Source organism: Nyctibius grandis, chromosome 4, assembly GCF_013368605.1.
Source record: "Nyctibius grandis isolate bNycGra1 chromosome 4, bNycGra1.pri, whole genome shotgun sequence".
Taxonomy (NCBI): Eukaryota; Metazoa; Chordata; class Aves; order Nyctibiiformes; family Nyctibiidae; genus Nyctibius; species Nyctibius grandis.
The window spans coordinates 62,250,091-62,270,677 of NC_090661.1; the positions used below are offsets into that span (position 1 = coordinate 62,250,091).

General features: G+C 38.2%; 1 protein-coding gene across 15 annotated transcripts in view; it reads left to right on the forward strand.

Moving 5' to 3' along the window:
* Nucleotides 1–20,587, forward strand: part of MARK3 (microtubule affinity regulating kinase 3) — a 63,707-nt gene that overhangs the window by 38,798 nt on the left and 4,322 nt on the right. For 5 of the 15 annotated variants that reach the window (XM_068399760.1, XM_068399762.1, XM_068399761.1 and 2 more), the window contains 8 exons: nt 27–126; nt 381–493; nt 1,277–1,430; nt 3,126–3,343; nt 8,596–8,699; nt 13,251–13,415; nt 14,157–14,414; nt 16,761–16,787. In XM_068399760.1, coding sequence (XP_068255861.1) covers nt 27–126; nt 381–493; nt 1,277–1,430; nt 3,126–3,343; nt 8,596–8,699; nt 13,251–13,415; nt 14,157–14,414; nt 16,761–16,787 — 1,139 coding nt within the window. The remainder of the gene's footprint in view (nt 1–26; nt 127–380; nt 494–1,276; nt 1,431–3,125; nt 3,344–8,595; nt 8,700–13,250; nt 13,416–14,156; nt 14,415–16,760; nt 16,788–20,587) is intronic. The other 10 variants (XM_068399766.1, XM_068399768.1, XM_068399767.1 and 7 more) reach the window with 6 other exon arrangements.

Sequence of the window (20,587 nt, forward strand, 5' to 3'; positions counted from 1 at the left end):
TACTAACAAAACCCTTTATTTTATAGCAAATTATGAAGGACAGGTGGATCAATGCAGGGCATGAGGAGGATGAACTTAAACCTTTTGTTGAACCAGAACTAGACATCTCGGACCAGAAAAGAATAGGTAATCAAGTATTTTTCAGAATATGATACTGTTTGCATGGTGTGGGTAGGTTTTTTCCCCTCTAGCACTCTGTATTTGTTTGCCATTTGGCAAAAGTAACTGATCTTCTAATACTGATACTTCATCAGGCTTATGTTCTCACACTTAATTGTTTAATTCTTCAAATGTTCCATTCTTTCTCTTGAACTTAAACACTCAGCCAGCCTATACATCAGAGTGTTTCTGTTACTTACAGAATGTGTGTTTGTTTTTAGATATTATGGTAGGAATGGGATATTCTCAAGAAGAAATTCAAGAATCCCTTAGTAAAATGAAGTATGATGAAATCACAGCTACATACTTACTGCTAGGAAGGAAATCGTCAGAGGTAAGTATCATTCTTACAAATGCAAAGAAACAAAGGAATCGCAAAGTTAGAAGCAAAGTTAGAAGCAAAAATTAAGTCAGTAGCTATAGGCATTGCATTCCTGCACAGAAGTCCATTACACTTAAAATCACATTATTCTAATAATCAGTGTCAACTGTCCAAATGATGCTGTGTTTATTCTCACTCTGATCTGAGTCACTAAACTCTTGCCTTTAGGCTCCCTAGAACTATCCTGCTTGCTCAGCAGTTACTCCTCTGAAGGACTTTGTATGCCAGTTACTGTCCTGTCTAGTCTAGAAGCTCAAGTGTGAATGTGCCAGTTGTAAATATTTTAAGAGAACCAAGGAGCAGGACCAATCAAACTAAAAAAGTTCTTGCCTTGTAGATTACCTTTCCATGTGATGCTGGGAGGGCTTGGCATCAGTAAGTTGTTCTTGGTTCCTCTGCTGGAGGAGTTGGTGAGGTGGCTTCTACTAAAATATATCCTCTCTTCTTCTTAAAATCTGAAGAGAACTCTGAGGAGAGAGTAATGAAAGAAAAGATAGATTTTCTTTAGCTGATTGTCCTTTGAGGAGCTGCAGATTCCACTGAGTTTCACCTAAGACAGTTGAACAAGAATCTAAGAGAAGTTGGGGCCTCTAAGCAACATCCCTGCTGTTACAAAATTTCCTTTGTACCAGAGCCATCTTCCTTCTGCCTCCCTGTTACTGCTGCCATAATGTGGTGAATGTTTAATTTGTTTTGTCTGAACCCCTTGTTTTAATATTCTCATTTGTATTGTAGTTGGATGCAAGTGATTCAAGCTCCAGTAGCAATCTTTCACTTGCCAAAGTTAGGCCAAGTAGTGATCTTAATAATAGCACTGGACAATCTCCTCATCACAAAGTTCAGAGAAGCATATCTTCTAGCCAGAAACAGCGACGGTACAGCGATCACGGTGAGCAATTCTCATTTTCAGTGTTGCAGAATATAGTGACTTCCAGTTCTGTTCAGTTTCTGAATTTGTCTCCATCCCCCAAAGGTAAGGAGGATGACAAAAGTGTAGCTCACAGCGTGGTGGTTAAATAATTTACTGAATAACGAATATTTTTTTTAAATTGATTTTGTTATAAAGTCTTCAAAAACGGCATCTAGAGGAATGCTGAGTACACCAACTTAATTCTCTTATTCTGCGTTGTGTCATCCCTTGCATTCCTGACCGTGCTGGGAAAGTCTTGTTACACAAATTGAAGAGAATGTTGCAACCCCCTTTTTCATTAAAAGCACAGCACCCCTCCCCCATGCTCTTGTATGTCTGTTCAGCTTTTGTTTTCTTTTGACACTAGTAGGTCAGCTTGTGTCTACAACTTGAAGAAATGTCAATTTGCCAATATTTCTTGTTTCCTGTTTCCTGAGGGTAGTGTCGCTTGATTGTCCTGCAGGAACAAACTTAGGACTCTTCTGCTTAATGAGTGTGCAGGATAGTAGCTTAGGTTTTTCTGACTATCTTAAACATCTTCCTGTCCAGACACTAACTCATAAAAGGAGTCTCTGTTTAGGTCTACTTTTAAATACCTCAAGTGCATCAGAGGTTGCTTTCCTTGGGGACTCTTCTGGGATGATCATTATTGTGTTTTGTGATGCTTTTTAATATATTTTTGTATATATATATATTTTTATATGCATTTTCTATATGTGTATATACATACACTTTTTGATTAATTGTTATTAAAACACTAACTACAAAGTTGATGTATCTTGATGTATCCTCTTCTGAGGAGGTGTAATTGAGACAGCAGAAAACACAACCCTGACATCCCCACAGGCTTTTCACAGTGTCCAGGAACCTATTAAAGCAAGAGGGAGCTTGGGCCTGTTGAAGGGGCTGCCTCATTCTCAGGTGTTCCTGGCACACCCCAGGGAGGCTGGTGGCAAACCACTGCCTCTTCTGGGCTGCTCCAGGAGCGCAGTCTGCCGGTGGTCCAGGAATGTGTCACCAGGTGCCTGTCTCAGGAGCCCAATTTTATCAGAAATTGGCTTGTGCCAGCTTTGTGCTAATGAAGTATCCTCTGATTTGAATGAGAGTCAGCTACTTCTTAAGTGTCTTTAAGATGATTCTAAAGATGATACCAAGCCAAACGAGTGACTGTACTCAAACACCAGAAGACTCCGTTAAATTCGTAATTCTTCATGGAAATCAAGTCATATCTTCGCCTAATGAATTAAAATAATTGTCTGTTACTATGGCCCTCCTGTCCTTAGCAAAGTAAACAGAAGAGAGTTGTGTATCTTTGAATTGTCATATAAGGGGAAGCCTTACTAGAGTTGACTTGAATATCAAATCTGTCAGGTTTTATTACAAAACGGGGAGCCCTGTTTTAGGGTGTCCTGTCTGTGTGTTGTCATTGCCTCTCTCCCTGTCCCCCTTAAAGAGGAAACAAAAAATTGGAAAGTGTTTTGTTTTTCACAGTATTTTACTGTCTTCTGAAACATGCATTTTTCAATAATTTAAATAATTACCTTTCTGCAACTCTGATTCCCAGTGTTAATTATTTTGATTCTCCTATGTATATATTTCCATTGTAGGGAAGAATAGCTACTGGACTTTTGAGAAGAAAAATAATTTTTCTGTTTCTTTTGTTTGTTTTTTAAGCTGGACCATCCATCCCCTCAGTAGTGGCATATCCCAAAAGAAGCCAGACTAGTACTACAGACAGTGACCTCAAAGAGGAAGGAATTCAGTCAAGAAAATCCAGCAGTAGTGCTGTTGCAGGAAGAGGAATTGCACCAGCTAGTCCAATGCTTGGAAATGCCAGCAATCCCAATAAGGCTGATATTCCTGAACGTAAGAAAAGTTCGGCTGTTCCTAGTGTAAGTAGAAACGCTTATTTATCAAAACCATGAAATGTTTTTGAGGGATGAAAAAGTGTTAAACCTGTGATTTATCAGTGATGCTAGTTTTACTTTTCATTCATCAAGAGTCAATGTAGGTGTCTCATACTCTTGCCTTCCCCTGCGCCCGCATCAGTCAGCTACTCAAATTACCTGTTAATATTCCTGAAGTAGTTAGCAGGTACTAGTAATTAGCACTAGCAGCTGTCAGTGAACAGACATAATCTTTGTATAAAAAAAAAAAATCAAAAAAAGAAGAAACTGAACTCAAAGGCTATCTCCTGAAATTTCATATAAGTTATTTCTGATATCACCAACTACTCTTCTGTGGCCTCTTTCTGTTTATATTATCCTATTTTATAGTTTCATATGTTTAAGGAACCACATAATCTTTGTTCTCAAAAAGGCTATTCCAAGTCATAGTTATGTATATTAAGATTATCAAACAAATGTAACTCTAAAAACAATTCAAAGCTGTTTTTCGACCTGTGCTTAAAAGCGGTGTGCCTGGCTTTTGTCCTTGCGGGCTTCCCCTATCCACCTGAAAACTCCAATAACAACAAAAAACCACTCTAAGGTCCATAACTAGTGAATTCACAGGGTCGAGCAGTAGGCAGTGGGCCAAAAGAAAGAAAATCCTTTGTCCAGTTTGGCTTTAACTTGTATACTCTGTGGTGCCTTCCTCTGAGGCAAAGTTGGAAATCTGTTTTCATATAATAACTCTTGAGTCTTGTAACATTTAATTTCTAAAACTTTGGGATTTTGTATAGAAAAGCTTCCTTCTTTTCAGAAGAAATAACTTCCTAGTCCTTTATTCAACTTGCAGTGGAATGATTTTTTTTTTAAACTTATCCCACAAAGCTGTCACATTTGGTCATATACTCAGCACCGTTACTTACAACAGATGAGAACAGAACTTCCTGAGCTCACAGCTTTTTGACAATCTGAAGCAAAAGTAGTAAAATAAGATTTGTTTTACTTTATTGGCTCTGTATTTTCTGTTAGCTCAGTGGCTGATAGTGACTTGGCTGGAGGATTTCAGTCAACGAGATTCCTTGGAAAGACACATCTTCTACTGCAGCAGCTGTTATTCATAAATGTGAACAAGAGGTCATGATTTTGGGGGACCCTCTTCTGATTTTTGTGGTCTCTTGCCCTTTCTCTTCTTGGTTTTTGATCAGTCCAGAAACCATTCGGATTTTGTTTGTTCTTACATGACAGTTCTTAGCTACTGAGTCTCAAAATGGTAGGATAATCAAATCAGTTTTGCCCTACGTTGGACATTACCAGGTATTGTGTAGTGCCTTATTCAAGAGCTTTGCATCACAGTTACAACATATTTTACATTTAGTATCTTTAGTATTTTGATCTGCTGTTCTGCACAACTCCCAAATCCTGGGGTTTTATTCCAGTAGTCTTATTTCAAATTTCATACTACTGTAGCTGAAAAAAAATTTGAGCTCCTGACCATAGGGTACTTCTCTCTTCTGACTCAGTGTGCAGCTGATCTTTTACAAGCAGTGGTACAAGGTGGTGAACATGGAATCAGGCCTGTGATGTCTCTGTTTATAGCTCTTCATGTCAGATTGTGCAAACTCTAGAGATTAGTCTTTTGCTTTCCGACTGTTGGGGATGGAGGGAAGCACTGACTTTTTACACAATTCCTGGAAATTATTAGAGAGTTTTATTTCTTACAGTATTGGCATGCACCTACAAGGAAAAAGATGTTGGAGTTACTGTATTGTCCTGAAGTTGAACAAAGTTTGAGGTGGAGAGAGTTTGTGTTCTCACTGAGCACTTAAGTCCTAAAATCAGTAATATGATGAGAAAATCACTGAAGAGACAGAAAAAGTACTGTTTAAAAACAATTATTACTTTGACAGATACAGCAAAAGTAGTAGAACTGGTCCTCGCTGGAGACCCTTAGCCAGTTGTGTGCTGCTCTTGTTAAATAACAAAGCTTACAAGCATGCACTTAAGGGTAAGAGCTGTGCTCGTAGAGCAGATAGCTAAGTCTGGGGTTGGCATACATGGCTCCAAGCTGTACTTGTAAAGTTGACAGAGCATTTAAACTCTTGCAAACTGAATAGTTCTGCAAGCTGAACAAGTCACATCAAAAATCTTCAGGTTCATTGGGCAAATACCAGTTAATAACAAAAACCTGCTACAGGGGTTGTGTAGTTAGCAGCAACTAATAACTCCTTGTTTTAATAACTACTTGTTTATTACTCACAGCTTTGGATTTTTTCCTCAGTGCTTGTAATAAGGCTGCCCCAGAGCCCTTAGTATAGCTTTAAGAAAACTGGAAGAGGAGTCTAGATGGTATGTTTGGAAAATCATTTAGGACCAAAAAACATACTAGTGCCCTTAAGTAAATACATTGATTCATTATTCTAAGTCAGAAGCTGATTCTTTGAAAGTTTTTCATCAGTTCTTGCCTTGGTGTCTCTTAATGTGAAAATAGCCTGCCTAAGCAGTGGGCACAAGACTGTCTAGGAAAAGAGGAAGACTGCCACAAATTCATCCCTTGTGCTGTGACTGGATCTTGTGCATATGCTGAGAAGTCTCAACATGTGCTTTTGCAGTGTCAACACCTCCTGCAAAGAAGGCAGACGATGCCATGAGGATGAACTTATGCAGCTAACCCTAGGGGTTGTCATTCCATCAAGGAGCGTGCTGCTGTTGACACCAGTTTCAGGCTTCCTGTGCCGTGCACCTGTGCAACTTAGTCATGTCCAGAGATTAATATTCTGTATATTGTCTGAACAAAAAAGTTGTAGCTGAAGAACCTCCTTGATGAATCATGAAAGGAGGTCATACACTAAGAAGAGGAAAGGCCCCAATACCAAGACTGTATTCTTGCTAAAACTGAAATCTGAAAGCTTGAAATGCTTAAATCTCCTCTCACGACCTCTGAAATCTGAGACAAACAGAAGAAAATGTATACTGATCCTTCTGTCTTTGCATTCCAGAAAGAGAGCTGGGAAAGTGCATCTTTAGACTCCTCCGATTTCAGATATGAATACCAAAACTTGTCCACTCCCAAACCTGAAAATGCATAGTCTTTAAAGTTTGATCCAGCACAGAGATTGCTGCCTTGACTTTCTAGATGTGCAACATCACTGTACATTTTAATGTTATGTGGTGTCTTCTCAAGGGAAACAAACACTTATTGTTCTAAGGGAGCAGGTGGAAAGAAGGAAGCCACCCGTTATTGTGCATATTTCCCACCAGAAAAACAGTCGGATATTCTAGGTGTTTCATTTTCTAGTATGTTCAGGAACACAGAACAAAATGATATGCAAATATTAATATTAATAGTTCAATGTACCATTGGTTTGCAAGGGCTCCACAAAGTGTCTTGCATAGCATGGCTTCATGATCATATAAAGAAAACTTCACCTTGGGTGCACAGCTTTCATTGCTAGCAAGTTTAGTAAAGAGAAGGGAATTTGCACAATGGCCAATGCCAGAGGGAAGAAACAACGTTTTTTTTTTAAATAAACAAATTTGAAGAAGAGGGATGTGTTAGAAATAAAGTACAAGGAAGGGGCCAGGGGGACTTCTGCTGATGCTTGGCACATGCCTATCCCTAAGGAATATCCAGTGAAGGATGCTTGGGAACCCTTGAGACGACTACATACATCTTATGATTTAATTAATAGTTCTGCTAATCTAAAATACTCTTTATACTCCTTGTACTTTTTAACACCAGGAGGTTGCGCAGTTCACTTTTTCATTTTTGTTTGTACATCCACATGAAGATATATAACAGGTCAGCAGTCTTTGCGATTGCACTGCTTGAGACTCCCTGTATAGCCCATATCTTGCCTTAAGGCACTGGAGGAGCTTTTGTTGGTTATTGAGAATACTCCCCTTTAACAGTTTTATTTCAGGTTCGGAAGCAAAAAAGGTTTGGCTGCTCTCCTTTTGTGCTTGAACTGGTTTTTCCTTTCTTTTTTTTTTTTAATCCTTCTTCCCATTGGTTCTCTACTGTGACCATTTGTGTGAATCCTTTTCTTAATACTATTTTTAAAATCTGCTGAATTTCCCTCGTCTATCATAGCAGTAATTCTTCAAAGAACTCCAAAAGGTTAGTTGAGCATGAAGTCCCCTGCCTGATTCTTAGTGGCCATCCTTACTCAACATGTGCTTATCCAGGTGCTGACCAGTCATTCCCTTAAGCAAGCCTCCTCCAAGACTTTCCCCAGCAGTGATGTTTGAAGTTAACCGCCTATTTTGCTTCCTGCTTTGCCCTGTGATCCTTTTCTTTAAAGAAAATTTTTAAAGGTGTTTTTTCCAATTTCCAACCATATGCAGTTTCCTGTGTTATGTTCTTGGGGTGGGGAGAAAAAAATATAAGGCTTGGCAGCTTTTACTTCCTCTACAACCTGGGGGTGCATGTTTATCTGGACCACCATGCTTTTCCTACAGTAATTGCATCTAACTTTTTATAATTCTGTTATCTGTGAATTACCCAGCTTCTCAGTCGTTCCTGGAAAATTGACCGCCAACTTGGGCATATCTCCACCCTCTTTCTCTGTAAAGACAGAGGCAAAGTAATTCTATTTCTTTTCTCCCCTCTAAAGTAAGGTCTGTAGTTTAAGTTCCCCTGGTTCTCTTGTCCTCGATGTATTATGCCTGTATTTAAATGTATATTTTAAAAAAGTCCTATTAAAATTTTCTGCGATTTGTCTCTTTAATTTGACTTAATCTTCCCTGTTTTTAAAACTTGCCTAGTGTTTTATAGTATTGTAATATTCAAAAGTCCATGTTTACCTTCCCACTGAATTTTACCACATTTGTTTCTTAAGTTTTTGCTTTTCCTATCTTGTTTAAGGGTATGATTTTAATTTAAAGGAAAATTCTACAGTCCACAAGTGGTAAAGTATTTCAAAAATAGGCTATAAAGACATAGGCTATCCAGATGTAGATGAATGCTATACATGCTAAGAATTTGGAATTCAGAACATTGATAATTAAAAACTTTAAGCAATATTAATTTTGAGCCATCAACATGAAATACAAGAACAACTTGTTAGAATTATTTTTTCTGATTGCATTATTCCTTAAAAATACTGGAGGGTGTTTATATATTAACTTATTTAATTATTATAAGTTTTATAACTGTGTAGAACTAGCATGAAGTAAAACAGCCTTCAATTATATGTAGACTTAACCTTAGAAAAGCCTTTTGTGAGGAATAACAAGCCTGTGTTTTTTAATTGTAGAATAATACTGCCCCCGGAGCAATGACACGGCGCAACACATATGTTTGTAGTGAAAGAACCACTGCTGATAGGCATTCAGTGATACAAAATGGCAAGGAGAACAGGTATATGAAATGTCTTCCTATGGTGTGTGTCCCTTGTCTTCACAGTTCCAAAAAATAGTAATGCCTAATTTAAAAATCAGTAATATTCTAGTGTAATTCTTAATGAAAGGTGAGTATGTTATGGAGCATTTGTAAGTATGTGTTTGGGTTTTTTTTTTTTCCTATGCTTAATTCATGTAGTCTTTATACTTAGAATGGAAAAGGAAGATCCTAATTTCTGGTTAAATACATGTCATATTTGTACAGCCTTCATCTTAAATCCGTTGTTAACTCCTGTGGCCAAACAATATATGCTTGCAGAATAGGCTTGTTTAGTGTCAGACTACAAAGTCCATCTCTCTTGGGCCATTCTCTTTTTACATTTCACTCTAAACTGTACTTTGTTGGGATTATTTGGAATACCTTTTTTTCTACAAAGTCTCAGAGAGAAAGTCAGCTTTTTCTGAGGAAAGATGAAACGGTGATAGGCCATTGTCTTGGACTAATAACGTTCCTTATGGATATCCTTGTAGTCTAGTTGCTTCCCAGTATTTGCAGAACTCATCTTGAGAAGGGAAGCACTGATATCTCCATATTCTGAGTGAAAAACAGTCAGAAATAACAGGTTTCCTCTTACTTTACTGAATGAAAGCCTGACTGGAGCATGCAGTGGAAATGGAGTAAAACAGTTCATGTGTTAGCACCGTAGCCACATCTAGTGCCATCCTTCCCTGTGTACCAAAGACTGAGGAGAGCTGTAGAAAATAAATATAATAGTGAACACAGACATTTAGGTATAGAGTAACACCTGTGAAGAATACCACCAAATTTCCTGGCTGGATGAGGTGTTTTAAATTCCAACCAACTGTTCTTCACAGAATTTCACTGGTCTCAAAAGCTGGTAACAATTAAGTAGTTGACTGTTGCCAGGAGAGCGCCCAGATAGCTAGTACTTAATAAAAATGCTTAAGCTTGGAGGAATGTGTACCTCTCTCTTACTCTTCCCAATTTTCTCCACCCCTTCCTAATTTTGTGATATATTGTAAAGGGTGGGAAGAAAATACTTTTCTTCTAGCTCATGTTGGAGTTGGTGAAAGATCTGCCATTTTTTCCACAGAATCTTTCCCCTTCCTTTCGGCAGTTTATAAGCAAGAGTGGTGAAGTTGTGATGTTGAATGGAAAGTCCCTTTTTTGACCCCTGGAGCCTAGGGTTAAAGAACATGATTTTGATCCTGTCTCTTCCTCCTAGCTTTCTGCAAACTGAAAGTGATTAAGGAAAAAGTCAAGTATAAGGTTGAAGAGTGCCAAAAGTCTAGCTGGCCAGCTGGGCCTGCAGTCAACTGTCTTGTGAAGTACAGCACAGCTATTTGGTACTGTCTCTTAGTGTGTCTGTCTCAGCCTTCATTGATTAGTCCTTGTTAATGTTAAGAAGTTTTAGATTAAAGCTCACCATCCTTTCTTTGATTTGATGTTAATAGCTTTTTTCCCTTTCCAAACTCTCTTTGAAAAATGAATCTTTCTATCTAAAATAGTTCTGATCATACTTGATTACCTGATTTCTTGGTTTAATAGCATTTTTGTTCATCTTTAAACTAATATTTTTGCAATATCTTGTCTACAGTTTAATTTTTACATTTTTAAAAGTTATTAGATACTGTTTACTAGGAATGCTTGAGATTGAGGTGGCCCCTTAATTTAGGATTAACTTCATACTCCTAAGGAGCTGTCCTTTGAAGTTGTTGTGTTTTGTTTTGTTTTTTTCCCAGCTTTGAATTTCTCAGCAAACTGCTGTCTTTCTGGTTTGTCATGTATGAGCATTAAGGTCAAAGTTAACATTGAGATCATTTGCTTATCTTGCAAAATTTAGCCCTGTTTGGGTCATTTGAAATGTCTGAGCATTTGTATTTTCACTGTCAGGGAAAAAAAATCTTTATAGCTTTTATTGCATATTTTTGATTACTGCTTTTTTTACTCTTTATAGAGGGTTAAAACAAGAAAAGATTTGGCACAGTATTCAGAATTTATGTCTGAATATATTTTGTTACTATAACTGAGCAAAGGCTTGACTGATGGCATGAAATGCCAGGGACCTTTAATGCAGGCTAAATAAACATAGCTATTGATGGGACTGGCTCTTCAGAATGAGTTCTGCCTGCCTTCAGGTGTTTCTGTAGTATCTGTAATATTATTGTACTCTCAACTTCGCAGAAAGTAACTTCGGAAACTTGTAATGGTTTTTCTTCTGTCATGGAAGATCTGAAGTAGAACCTGAGCTTTGTATAAATCCAAGGTTTTGTTAAAAATGCGTTCTGTGCTTTTGAAATGTCTATTGGTGGCAAATGTTAAAGGCAGGAGTAATTACTATAAATGATTTGTTACAGATTGGATTTTAGATTTTCCGTAGCCAGCTGGATACTGACTATGACCCACTAAAAACTTGGGAGACTTGCCTTAAAGGGCAAGATGCGCCCATTTAAAGTCTCTATTCTTTCTGTAGAGAGTGTTAAAATGTTGCCTGTTCTGTTTTTATCTTGCACATTGAATTCTGAGAGGGCGTTATTTCTGAAGGTATGGAAACTTTGAAGGATCAATAGTCAGCTTGACATTGGAGAAAGTAGTCTTGGAGACCCCATGCCAGACTGATAGAAGTAAAGGGTTTTTAAGTCTTACATCTGTACTTCAACATGTTGTGTGGCTGACACAGGCATTCTGCTGGAGATGGCTGTTGGCTTTCCTCCAAAGCCTGAGCATTAATTAACGCACTTGGGGACTCGTGAAGCACTCTTCATAATGATGGGCAATTGCTTTAAATCATTCGTAACACAAATAATTTACAACAGCCTCGGATTTTTAATAAGCCTTAGCACTAATTGGTGAATGTTAGCTTGCTGTTTCTGTGTTCCCAGGCTAGTAACCCAGGGAAGCTGATGTCTAGCAAAGCTTCAGAGGAAGAAATATAAAGGTACCTTATTGTTACGTTTAGCTGTCACATCTTTGGAGGCAGGTGACTAAATAAAACTTGGGTCTAACATGTTGTAAAACTGGATTCTTTATCGTTTGTAACAAATTGAGAGAAAGGGAGCTGGAAGTGCTTGAGAGGCTAGTGACCAGTAATTTGGGGATTACTTGACCTCAGGGTATTGCTTTTGAGATGAATGTTCATTTCCTTACAATTTCTTAATACCCTGGGGTAATGTAAAAGCTGGGCTATGTTGCAGGCTTCATTGTAGTAGTGGTTGTAGTTGGCATCCTGCTGGATTCCGCAGTGTGAAGAGATGTATGCGTGGCTCGGATAAAGCTTTGTAGATTATGAAAAGTTAAAAGCAAAACAAAAAAGAAGTAGGTTTTGCTAACCATCTTAGCTAGCAGTTCTGATGTCTGAGCTGTGAGGTGTTTTCTACTAGTGCTTTGAGAGCTAAGCCTGAGAAGTGGGTCAGCTGATACTTGTAGCTGGACTAGCATTCTACTCTCCAGAGTCTGATGTACCAGAATGAGATAACAGGGCTTGAATTTCAGTATGTGTAGTCATGAAGTAACTTGGAAGTGAACATGCAGTGTCGTGAAACTGTCACTGAGAATTACTGATTTCTTAACCTCAAACAATATTTCTGAATTACAAGTGCCTGACTTCTAAAGCAAACTTAAGATGAATGATATATGACGTGGTAGCCTGAAAGGCCCAATACATCTTGTGACCCCTTGGTTTTCTCCCATTGTTAGCGTTACTAGATAATGTGAAGGCTGCAAAGAGTGTTTTGGCCCAAAGACAGAAAAATATTTCATGCTCCTATTTTAACGTATTATACAGCTGGCAGCTTACTGGCCGTTCTGCTAAGACAGCAGTGTAGACCTTCCTTCAAAGCCTGAATGGTGATTTGGAGAATTTAGGGTTTGCAGCCAAGCAATATGAGATGCTCTTCAACAGTCATACCTCTTCCTTCAGAGAACACCAAGTGTTATTCATTGCCTCCTACATGTACAGGTTGATTAATAGTAGCCTTTTTGTTTGGGCCTCTCTGGACTTGTTAAAGATCATGATACTGTTGTTTTTGATTGTGACTGTGAAGTCCCGTAGTTATCAGATGTAGATCAAGATTTGACACCTTGCCCAACTTCTGTTGATTTCTTTTAACACAGATACATTCTGAAAACAAAGTATTTCACTGCAGTAATAGAGCTATCGTCAGTCTTTTGGAAAGTGCAGTTCGTGTTTTTTTAATGTATTTTCAAATGTTAAGACCAATACAAGTTACATCCGTGCTTTATACTAGTGCTTTGGCACAGAACACGTAGTTATCCGGGTTCTGTACGTCAAGGAGGGTATTACTGCAAACTAATGCTAATGGTAAGAGAATGATCACTTCGTAGATGTCAAGTGCTATAATAAGGATGCTTTTTAAGGGGAGTGTAGGGTAGTTACTGCTGTTTACGTAGAAGAGGGCTGGTAGAGTTCGTGTTCTTTGATAAATCAGTTAATAGAAGGAAAAGTTTGCTTTTTTTCTATGCAGTAGTTTGTTGTTGGTCCATCATGCTCTTCTTTCTGCCTCTGCCTGAACCCAAACCCCCTCACAGCCTGACAGAAATGTTCGCTTACGCAGCTAGCCCTGCTTCAGTTTGTACTACATCCTTCTCCAGTGTTCGGCTGCGACATCAGAAGTCGATGTCCATGTCAGCCTCTGTGCACACGAAGATGGTGTTGCCTCCAATAGACAATGGCGCAGATAACTTCAGGCCTATGTAAGAACCTGAAATCATTGTGAAACTAACTTATACCCACTGCTTCTTAACTTTGTGCTGTGGAATTTTAGTGCTAGATTATTCTAGTATATATTGCCCACAAGATGTGTGTTTCCTCATTTTTTTTTTTCTCTTGTTTACATTTGTCTTGTGGTGTGTCAGGCTGTCTGTGACATAATCCTGCAATAATGAACCTTAATTTCTTTCCTAGTGTTAGGAGTATTGGACATTCCCTATTGTCAAAGTTTGTGGGAGACTTTTAACTGTATATCCTGAAGGACTTCACTACTTGGAGCGGTTCGCTTGTAGAGAATTTTGTGCAGGGTACTTACAAATTAGCAAGATTTTCAAAGATATATATATATATATATATATAGAATGTGGAGGGAGAGACACTAAAATGACCTATTGCTTCTCTTTCCTGGGAGGAAACTTTACTCATGTATTCTTTTATCAGCCTTCTCAGTGAACCATTGTATGCCTAGTTTATCTGGTCTTTTCCAAGATACTCCTGTTGCATTTTTCTGCCTATGTAGGTTTCTGTTTCGACAGCCTTTTAATCCTAACTTCTTACAAGTTTTGATTCCATACAGTGCTGTAATAACGTTGTTATTTCCAACCCTGGCCTATATAAAAGTGTCCGCTTATGCTTTACTGTAGAATGTAGTGGTTTGTGTTTCCTGCAGAACCGTAGTGCTTCTGTGAAGAAGTTCTAGCATTGTTTTTTATTTTCTGCTCTAGCACTATTCCCGATCAAAGAACTCCTGTTGCTTCAACTCACAGCATTAGCAGTGCAACCACACCTGATCGTATTCGTTTCCCCAGAGGAACGGCTAGTCGGAGCACTTTCCACGGCCAGCTCAGAGAGCGACGTACCGCTACCTACAATGGACCGCCAGCCTCTCCCAGTCTGTCCCATGAAGCGACACCACTCTCACAGACTCGAACCAGGGGTTCCAGTAATCTATTTAGTAAACTAACTTCAAAACTTACAAGAAGGTAAGCCTCTTATAATGGTAATGCAACACATTTCCTTTTTATTGGGTAGTAGACATACCTAGTAGTTCATTGCTTAGGTGGTTTTATCCACATTCCCTTATTAATGGCTTAACAATTTCTGCAACTTAAAATTTACTGGCTTATGATTTTTTCATAGGTTGTTTTTTTTGGTTACAGAAGCCATTTGGTTTTAGCAGTTGAATCAAATGGGATAAAAAGTGAGACAGCTTGGTCTCTGCTCTTCATCCTCATGTCTGAGGTACAGATGCTGCAGAGCTGAAACATTTCAGCTCGGTTCAAAAGCTGCTCACTCTGACTGCATGGTCTATCAGTAGACGGCATAAACTAGGATCCCAGTCTTGTTATTTAATGTAGCATTAGAAGCTCAGTTTTTTTCCCCCAGTCACTTAAGCTATTAATATTTCCAGAATAATCTTGCTGGCAACACACAAATAGAAATATCACAGGTGAAAGGGTAGGGGCAGGAGACAAAAGCTTCTTTTGGCAGTAGTGCTAGCATAGGCCACCTTAAAATAACGGCAGTACTATGGTTTCAGTCTAGGCAGAAGTCTGGTCAAACCTTGAAAAACTTACTCCTGTTTTGACCTTTCATGTGCAGATTCTGGTTTTGATGTGAAGGTGTGTTGGTCTAGCCAAAGCCTAGCTTAAGGAGGTATTGTTCCTGCACTAACAGTTTTTATTCTAATTGGACTTCTAGTTTCAAATCCATGTATGATTTTAAATTAGTTCCTACAAACCCTGAAATTGAAACCCACCTATTTTCCTTCTATATTTAAAACCTGTCAGTTCACATACCGCATACTTCAGACCACTCTGATATCCACAGCTTGTGTTTGCAGAAGTGAGGGTTTGTTTATCTTTGCCTTAAGGTAATCTCCATGCTTTTGTACCTTCCTCATCATGTGAAATTTTTTTTAATATATCATTCTGATCTTGGCCTGCTTGCTTTTGTTTGAGGCTTTTCTTCCTGTCTGTTCCGTGATGATACATGCCTCCCTCTCAGCATCCTCTTCATAGTCTCCTATTCCTACAAAATAATGCTAAGCCAAACTCCAGTTTTTCACAACTGGCTGATTTCAATATAGAGAGTGAATTTCTTTAAAAATGTAGGAGTCGTTTCTGTGAAAAACAAAAACGTTACAGTCTAGCCTTTGGAAAGTGTTTTACCCTGCTCAGCTCTCTGCCAGCTAACACTTCCCTGGTTTGGTTTTTTCCTTCTTTTTCTATTGAGAGAGAGAGAAAAGATTAGTTTGAGGTTGGTTTGGGTTTTTTTTAAGAATTAAGTCATCTGCTTTTTGTCAAGTAAAGTCTTAATCAAAGACATCCTTTTGGCACATCTTTCTCTCTGTACTTTTTTTTTTTTGTAATATCCTTACTTAATTTTCCATCTGACGTTCCAAATGTGGATGCGCAAACTGTGAACATGCAGGCTTTTCACTTGTGGTGCTGGAACATGCTATTTAGCATTGTGTGTCACTCAGTTGTTTAGGCAGCATTCAAACTTCTGTCTTTACCTCTGAGTTTCAACTTTTGCAGTGCGGTGTGGTTTTCTTGAAGAAGTTTTTCCCCACTACTTTTGACAATAGTTTGAATTCCATCTGGACTTGATTAAATAATGTACAGTTATTAAGTTTGCACTTGGAGGACCTCTTATGGTTGGGGCTCTGTTATACGAGGTGCTGTACAAACTAGAAAGGAAGTGGATAGTCCCATCAAAGGACACGGTTATCTCTCTTCTCTTTAAATAAAATAAAAAAAAACCTTAAAACTTGTTAGTTCATTCTAGCATTCTCTATGGGGGATCAGAATCCTTTTGATTATTGACTTAATTATGTTCTGGTCTAGGCAATTGTTACAGCTTCTGCCACTAAGTCAGCTAAATATTTAAGGCAGGTTTTGGCACAACATGGCTAACCTAATGTTATGAAGGAAGGAAGAAACATAACTCTGAAGATACTCAAGATCTAATTATAGTAGAGTTAATGATTTTTGCTTTCTGTTTGAAATACATGAAGAAAATCCAAACATATTTTTATGTGACCTTGCAGATCATGAGTTTTGAAGTGTTTTGACACCAGTACATATTTTAATTCATAATAACTACTGGTGGCATATTTCCCAGAAAAATTAAGTTTGGAAGTAGCGATGCTAAGAGTTTGACTCTTCAGACCCTACATCATCTGCCTAATCTCAGAATGTATTGAAGTGTTATTTCATTGTGCGTTTGAAATGAGGTCTTTTTGCATGTTTCGCTCTAAATGGCTTTTTCAATTTATTTTGTACAAAACTTTTTGTTAATTATTATTTTGGCTTAATTTCTTTTAGAAACATGTCATTCAGGTTTATCAAAAGGTAGGATTTATTTATATTTAAAAAAAAAGTGGCTCCTGCAATTAACAACAGATTTGGCTTTCTAGCCTTGGTTTTCTGAAAACTAAACTTTCTGCTGAGAACTAAATACTTTCTTTCTTGAGAGGAAAGCATAGAATAAATCCATTAACTCATGATGATACTTAAGAATCTGTGGCACCTGTATAACAAAGATGCTAAGCATGCCTTGTGAATTCTTCTTTCTTTAATAGAGTTGGTAGTACCAAAGTAATTCTGTTCTCTGTACTAATACACTTAGCATGCTTATGTTTGAAGAATGAGGTGTTTGATAACATTGATGAAAGTTTAAACAAAACATAAGGTTACAAGCAAATAAAGGTAAGTGATGCTAAATTTACGTTCTCTCTGTTTTATGATATTATAAAACAGTTTCAAGTGTTACCTGCAATTGATACAATAGAAAGCAAACTGAACACGGTGGTGAATCTTAACAGTTTTGTATGGAAGATTGAATGAAGATGCAATGGCTGTAAATGGGATGCATTTGCTGAAGTGAATTGCTGCTGGAGTGCAAGTAGAGCACTTCACTTTGGAACAGAAAGTCTAATATCTATGCAAATTTATTAACAAAAGGGAAAAGCTCAAAAGTCTAATTCACATTTCAAGCCCAAAGGATTGAATTTAGTTCTACGCTTTGGGAATGAATCAAGCTGCTATATATCTTTTTAGTCCATTATGACTCATGACAAGTGGTTATACAATTTTGATCCACAGATAAATTTTCCAGTAGAATTTTGTGATCCTCTGTTTAGTTGTATCATATCTTGGAGCTTCTTAAAGGGTGATACTTTCAGTTTCCAACTACTGATCAAAAACAGGGAGACGAGGCCAAAATCCCAACATCTGTTTTAACTTTCAAAATGCTAGGCTGTGCATGTGACTGTCATTTGAAGTTTGTCAGATCATTTCAAGGAAATACTTAAATTAGAGAGACCTGAGATAGGTAAATTACTGCTTAAATTTGGGTTTGTTATGTGCAGTCTGAGTCTAAAGGTACTCCCCTGATGAAAGGAGTAAATTCCACACTACAGTAATAATAATCGGGGCTATTCCAAACATAACTATGTTTAGAACTGGTGGTGGTTGAGTTGGCTAGCATTGTCACAGCTGACTTGAGAGAAAAGGAACATGTGCCAAGTGTTAGTAGGGAAAGAAACCATCCAACACAGCATACAGATGAAACTGAGCAGCGACAATAGTTCTAACCCAGTGTGCATTGTGAGCTGGGGAGTGCATACCACTCTGTAAGAGGGAGCTTTCGTCTCCCTGAAGTCACATTCCTTGTAAAACAAAGGATTGGGATTTGTGCAACCTCCACAGCTGGATGCATGTGTTTGTTACTCTGCTGCTGTGAAGAAAGAGGAAAAATGCTAATACGAGTACACCTTTAAACTAGAAGGTTACTGTTCAAATTTGAAACTTAAAAAAGGTAATTTTTTTAAATAATTTTTAAAAGTTCTCCTTTGACTTGAGGCCAGGAATCTTAGACGATTGTGGAAATGGCTGCTGCAACTTCTATGAATATGTCTTTTGAATAAGAGATTTGCAAAGTCTTACACCACCTACACAGGACCAGACTGTGCTTTTTAAATTCTGTTTTAAGTGCATGTGGTGTCCCTTTGTACCTGATCTGTATGTAGGTACAAAATTAAATTGAAAATATTGGGGATTTCGGCAATTTCTTCTTGCTTTATATGCTATGAATCTTACCTAAACTCACTTTGATACTGAAAGAACAACTGTAACCCAATAGCACATATATATAGTACTGCAACATCGTTCTAAGGAGCTGAAAAAAAGTAGAATATCAGTCACTTCTTTTTAAACTACTGAGTTCTAATACTGTGCTCGGTACACAGAGGTATAAAATATATATATATTACCCTTGTACCGTGCACTGTCCTTGCCAGTCTGCATATTGTGGAAGTCTAACTTTTTTTTCTGACAGCAAAAATCACTTTTTATGTTCTGGATTTTATTGCAGCATCTTTCCTCCGTTTCCATGAATTGGTCTTAGTGTAGCGTCTTGCACTTTTTGCTCTTCTTCGATATCTTTTTAGACAGTTTTCTTTGTGTTTATTGGATTTTTAACACAGAGTATACAAAGATGTAAAGAACAGAAAACACAGCGTAACTCAGGACAGATGTATGGAAACATTCGTACTTTTGAAAGCCTTTCACAAACCATATAGGAAAAACCGTAAAGGAGAGAGTGTATAGGCATGGCATGACAAATGAGAACATAACTTTTTCCATTCTCAAGACCAAGGAGTGTCTTGGTCCATAAAATTAATTTATGTAAAAATACAAGCAAAAGCAGAAAATCTAGAACATAAAGCAGCAATCTGCAGTTCTCGTAGAAGTGAAGATTGTATTAGCAGTGAGGAGGCTCAGGGCTGCATCTGACTTGCAGACCCACTGAAACAATACTGGCAGTACAGTAAGTGACTGTTCCCAAAGCACCAGTGCTGGGCTGTAGAACTGGACCGTAACCATGTCCTTCGTGAGGGAAGGAGTATCTAGACAGACTGGCACGTGTCTCCAAAGCTTGGCGTGCATGATGGCTCATATTTGAGGGCGCATGTCACCGAATGCAGTTCCTGCTGCTAAATGAATGGAATGGAAAAACTGAGCAAAGTAAGGATTTTCTGAGAGGCTTCCACGAAAGAGTGTTTATTATTTCAAAGCGGCAGGTATTTTGTAATTAATGACCTTTATAAGATTTAGACTATAGTGGTTTAGAAATTAAGCTAAACTGTTCAGTTTTAACCTAAAAAGGGTCTAAACATCAGTAGGGATTTTTCCTCCCAGACTTTTCTGGACGCATTCCAGTTACAGTAAGACTATTCATTGTTGAGAAGACTGGTTATGCTTCTGTTTTCTACAACCTCTGGCAAGTTTAAATTGTAACAAAGATGACTTCCACTTCGTAGGAACACAGTAGGCTCTTTAAAGTCCAAGTACTCTCAATTTTTCGGTTGAGCACTATCTTCAAATTTGTTGCGTGCTTTGCCCAGTGAAACGAGCCTTTCCCAGATCATCTGAAAGGTGCGGATTTGTTCAGTTGGTACACGCGATGGTTCGCTCCCTCCCTCCTACTCCCAGCTCAATCCTACAGAGTTGTTGTAAAGGATGAGTTCATGGACTGTATGTGCAGACCTTATAAATATTTTTCCACCTTCTCCTGTGTCCACCACAGTAAAGTAGTACAAGATCTTAATCTGTCTACTAAAATGATCATCAGTGCTGTTGACATTTTAAACTTTTAACGTGGGTTTCAGAAATCTGACATCAAATTTTGGTTGCAGTCGGGTACTTAGGAGATGGGGAGGGCTGCAGGCTCTGAGTCAGTTGCCCTCCTGTGTTAGAGAGGAACAATTTTCCCCCTCTTTCTTTTTTGAGAAAGCTGAATTTTAACAATTGTATATAAAATTATGCCATGATGAAAATGACTACCATTAAAAACATGCTTTGAAGTGCTAGAGCTAGTTGAGGACTTGTCAGTTGTTTTATTCTTCTTATCTTCCTTGTCCTTTTTGCTTGGGACAGCTTTTCATTAGTCAATGGAAACGTTTCCTGGCAGAGACCCCGTCTTGCCGTGTGCTGTGCAGTACCCCAGAGAGCAGAGTTCTGATCGGATGCCGGTGTGATGAACCAGCTCATAGCTGAGGGACTTACGGCTTGCTTAACTGGGTTTCTGCTGCAGTAGCAGTGTGGGTTTTGAGCAAGGAGCAGGCTCCATAGCCTGTGCAGCAAGTGCT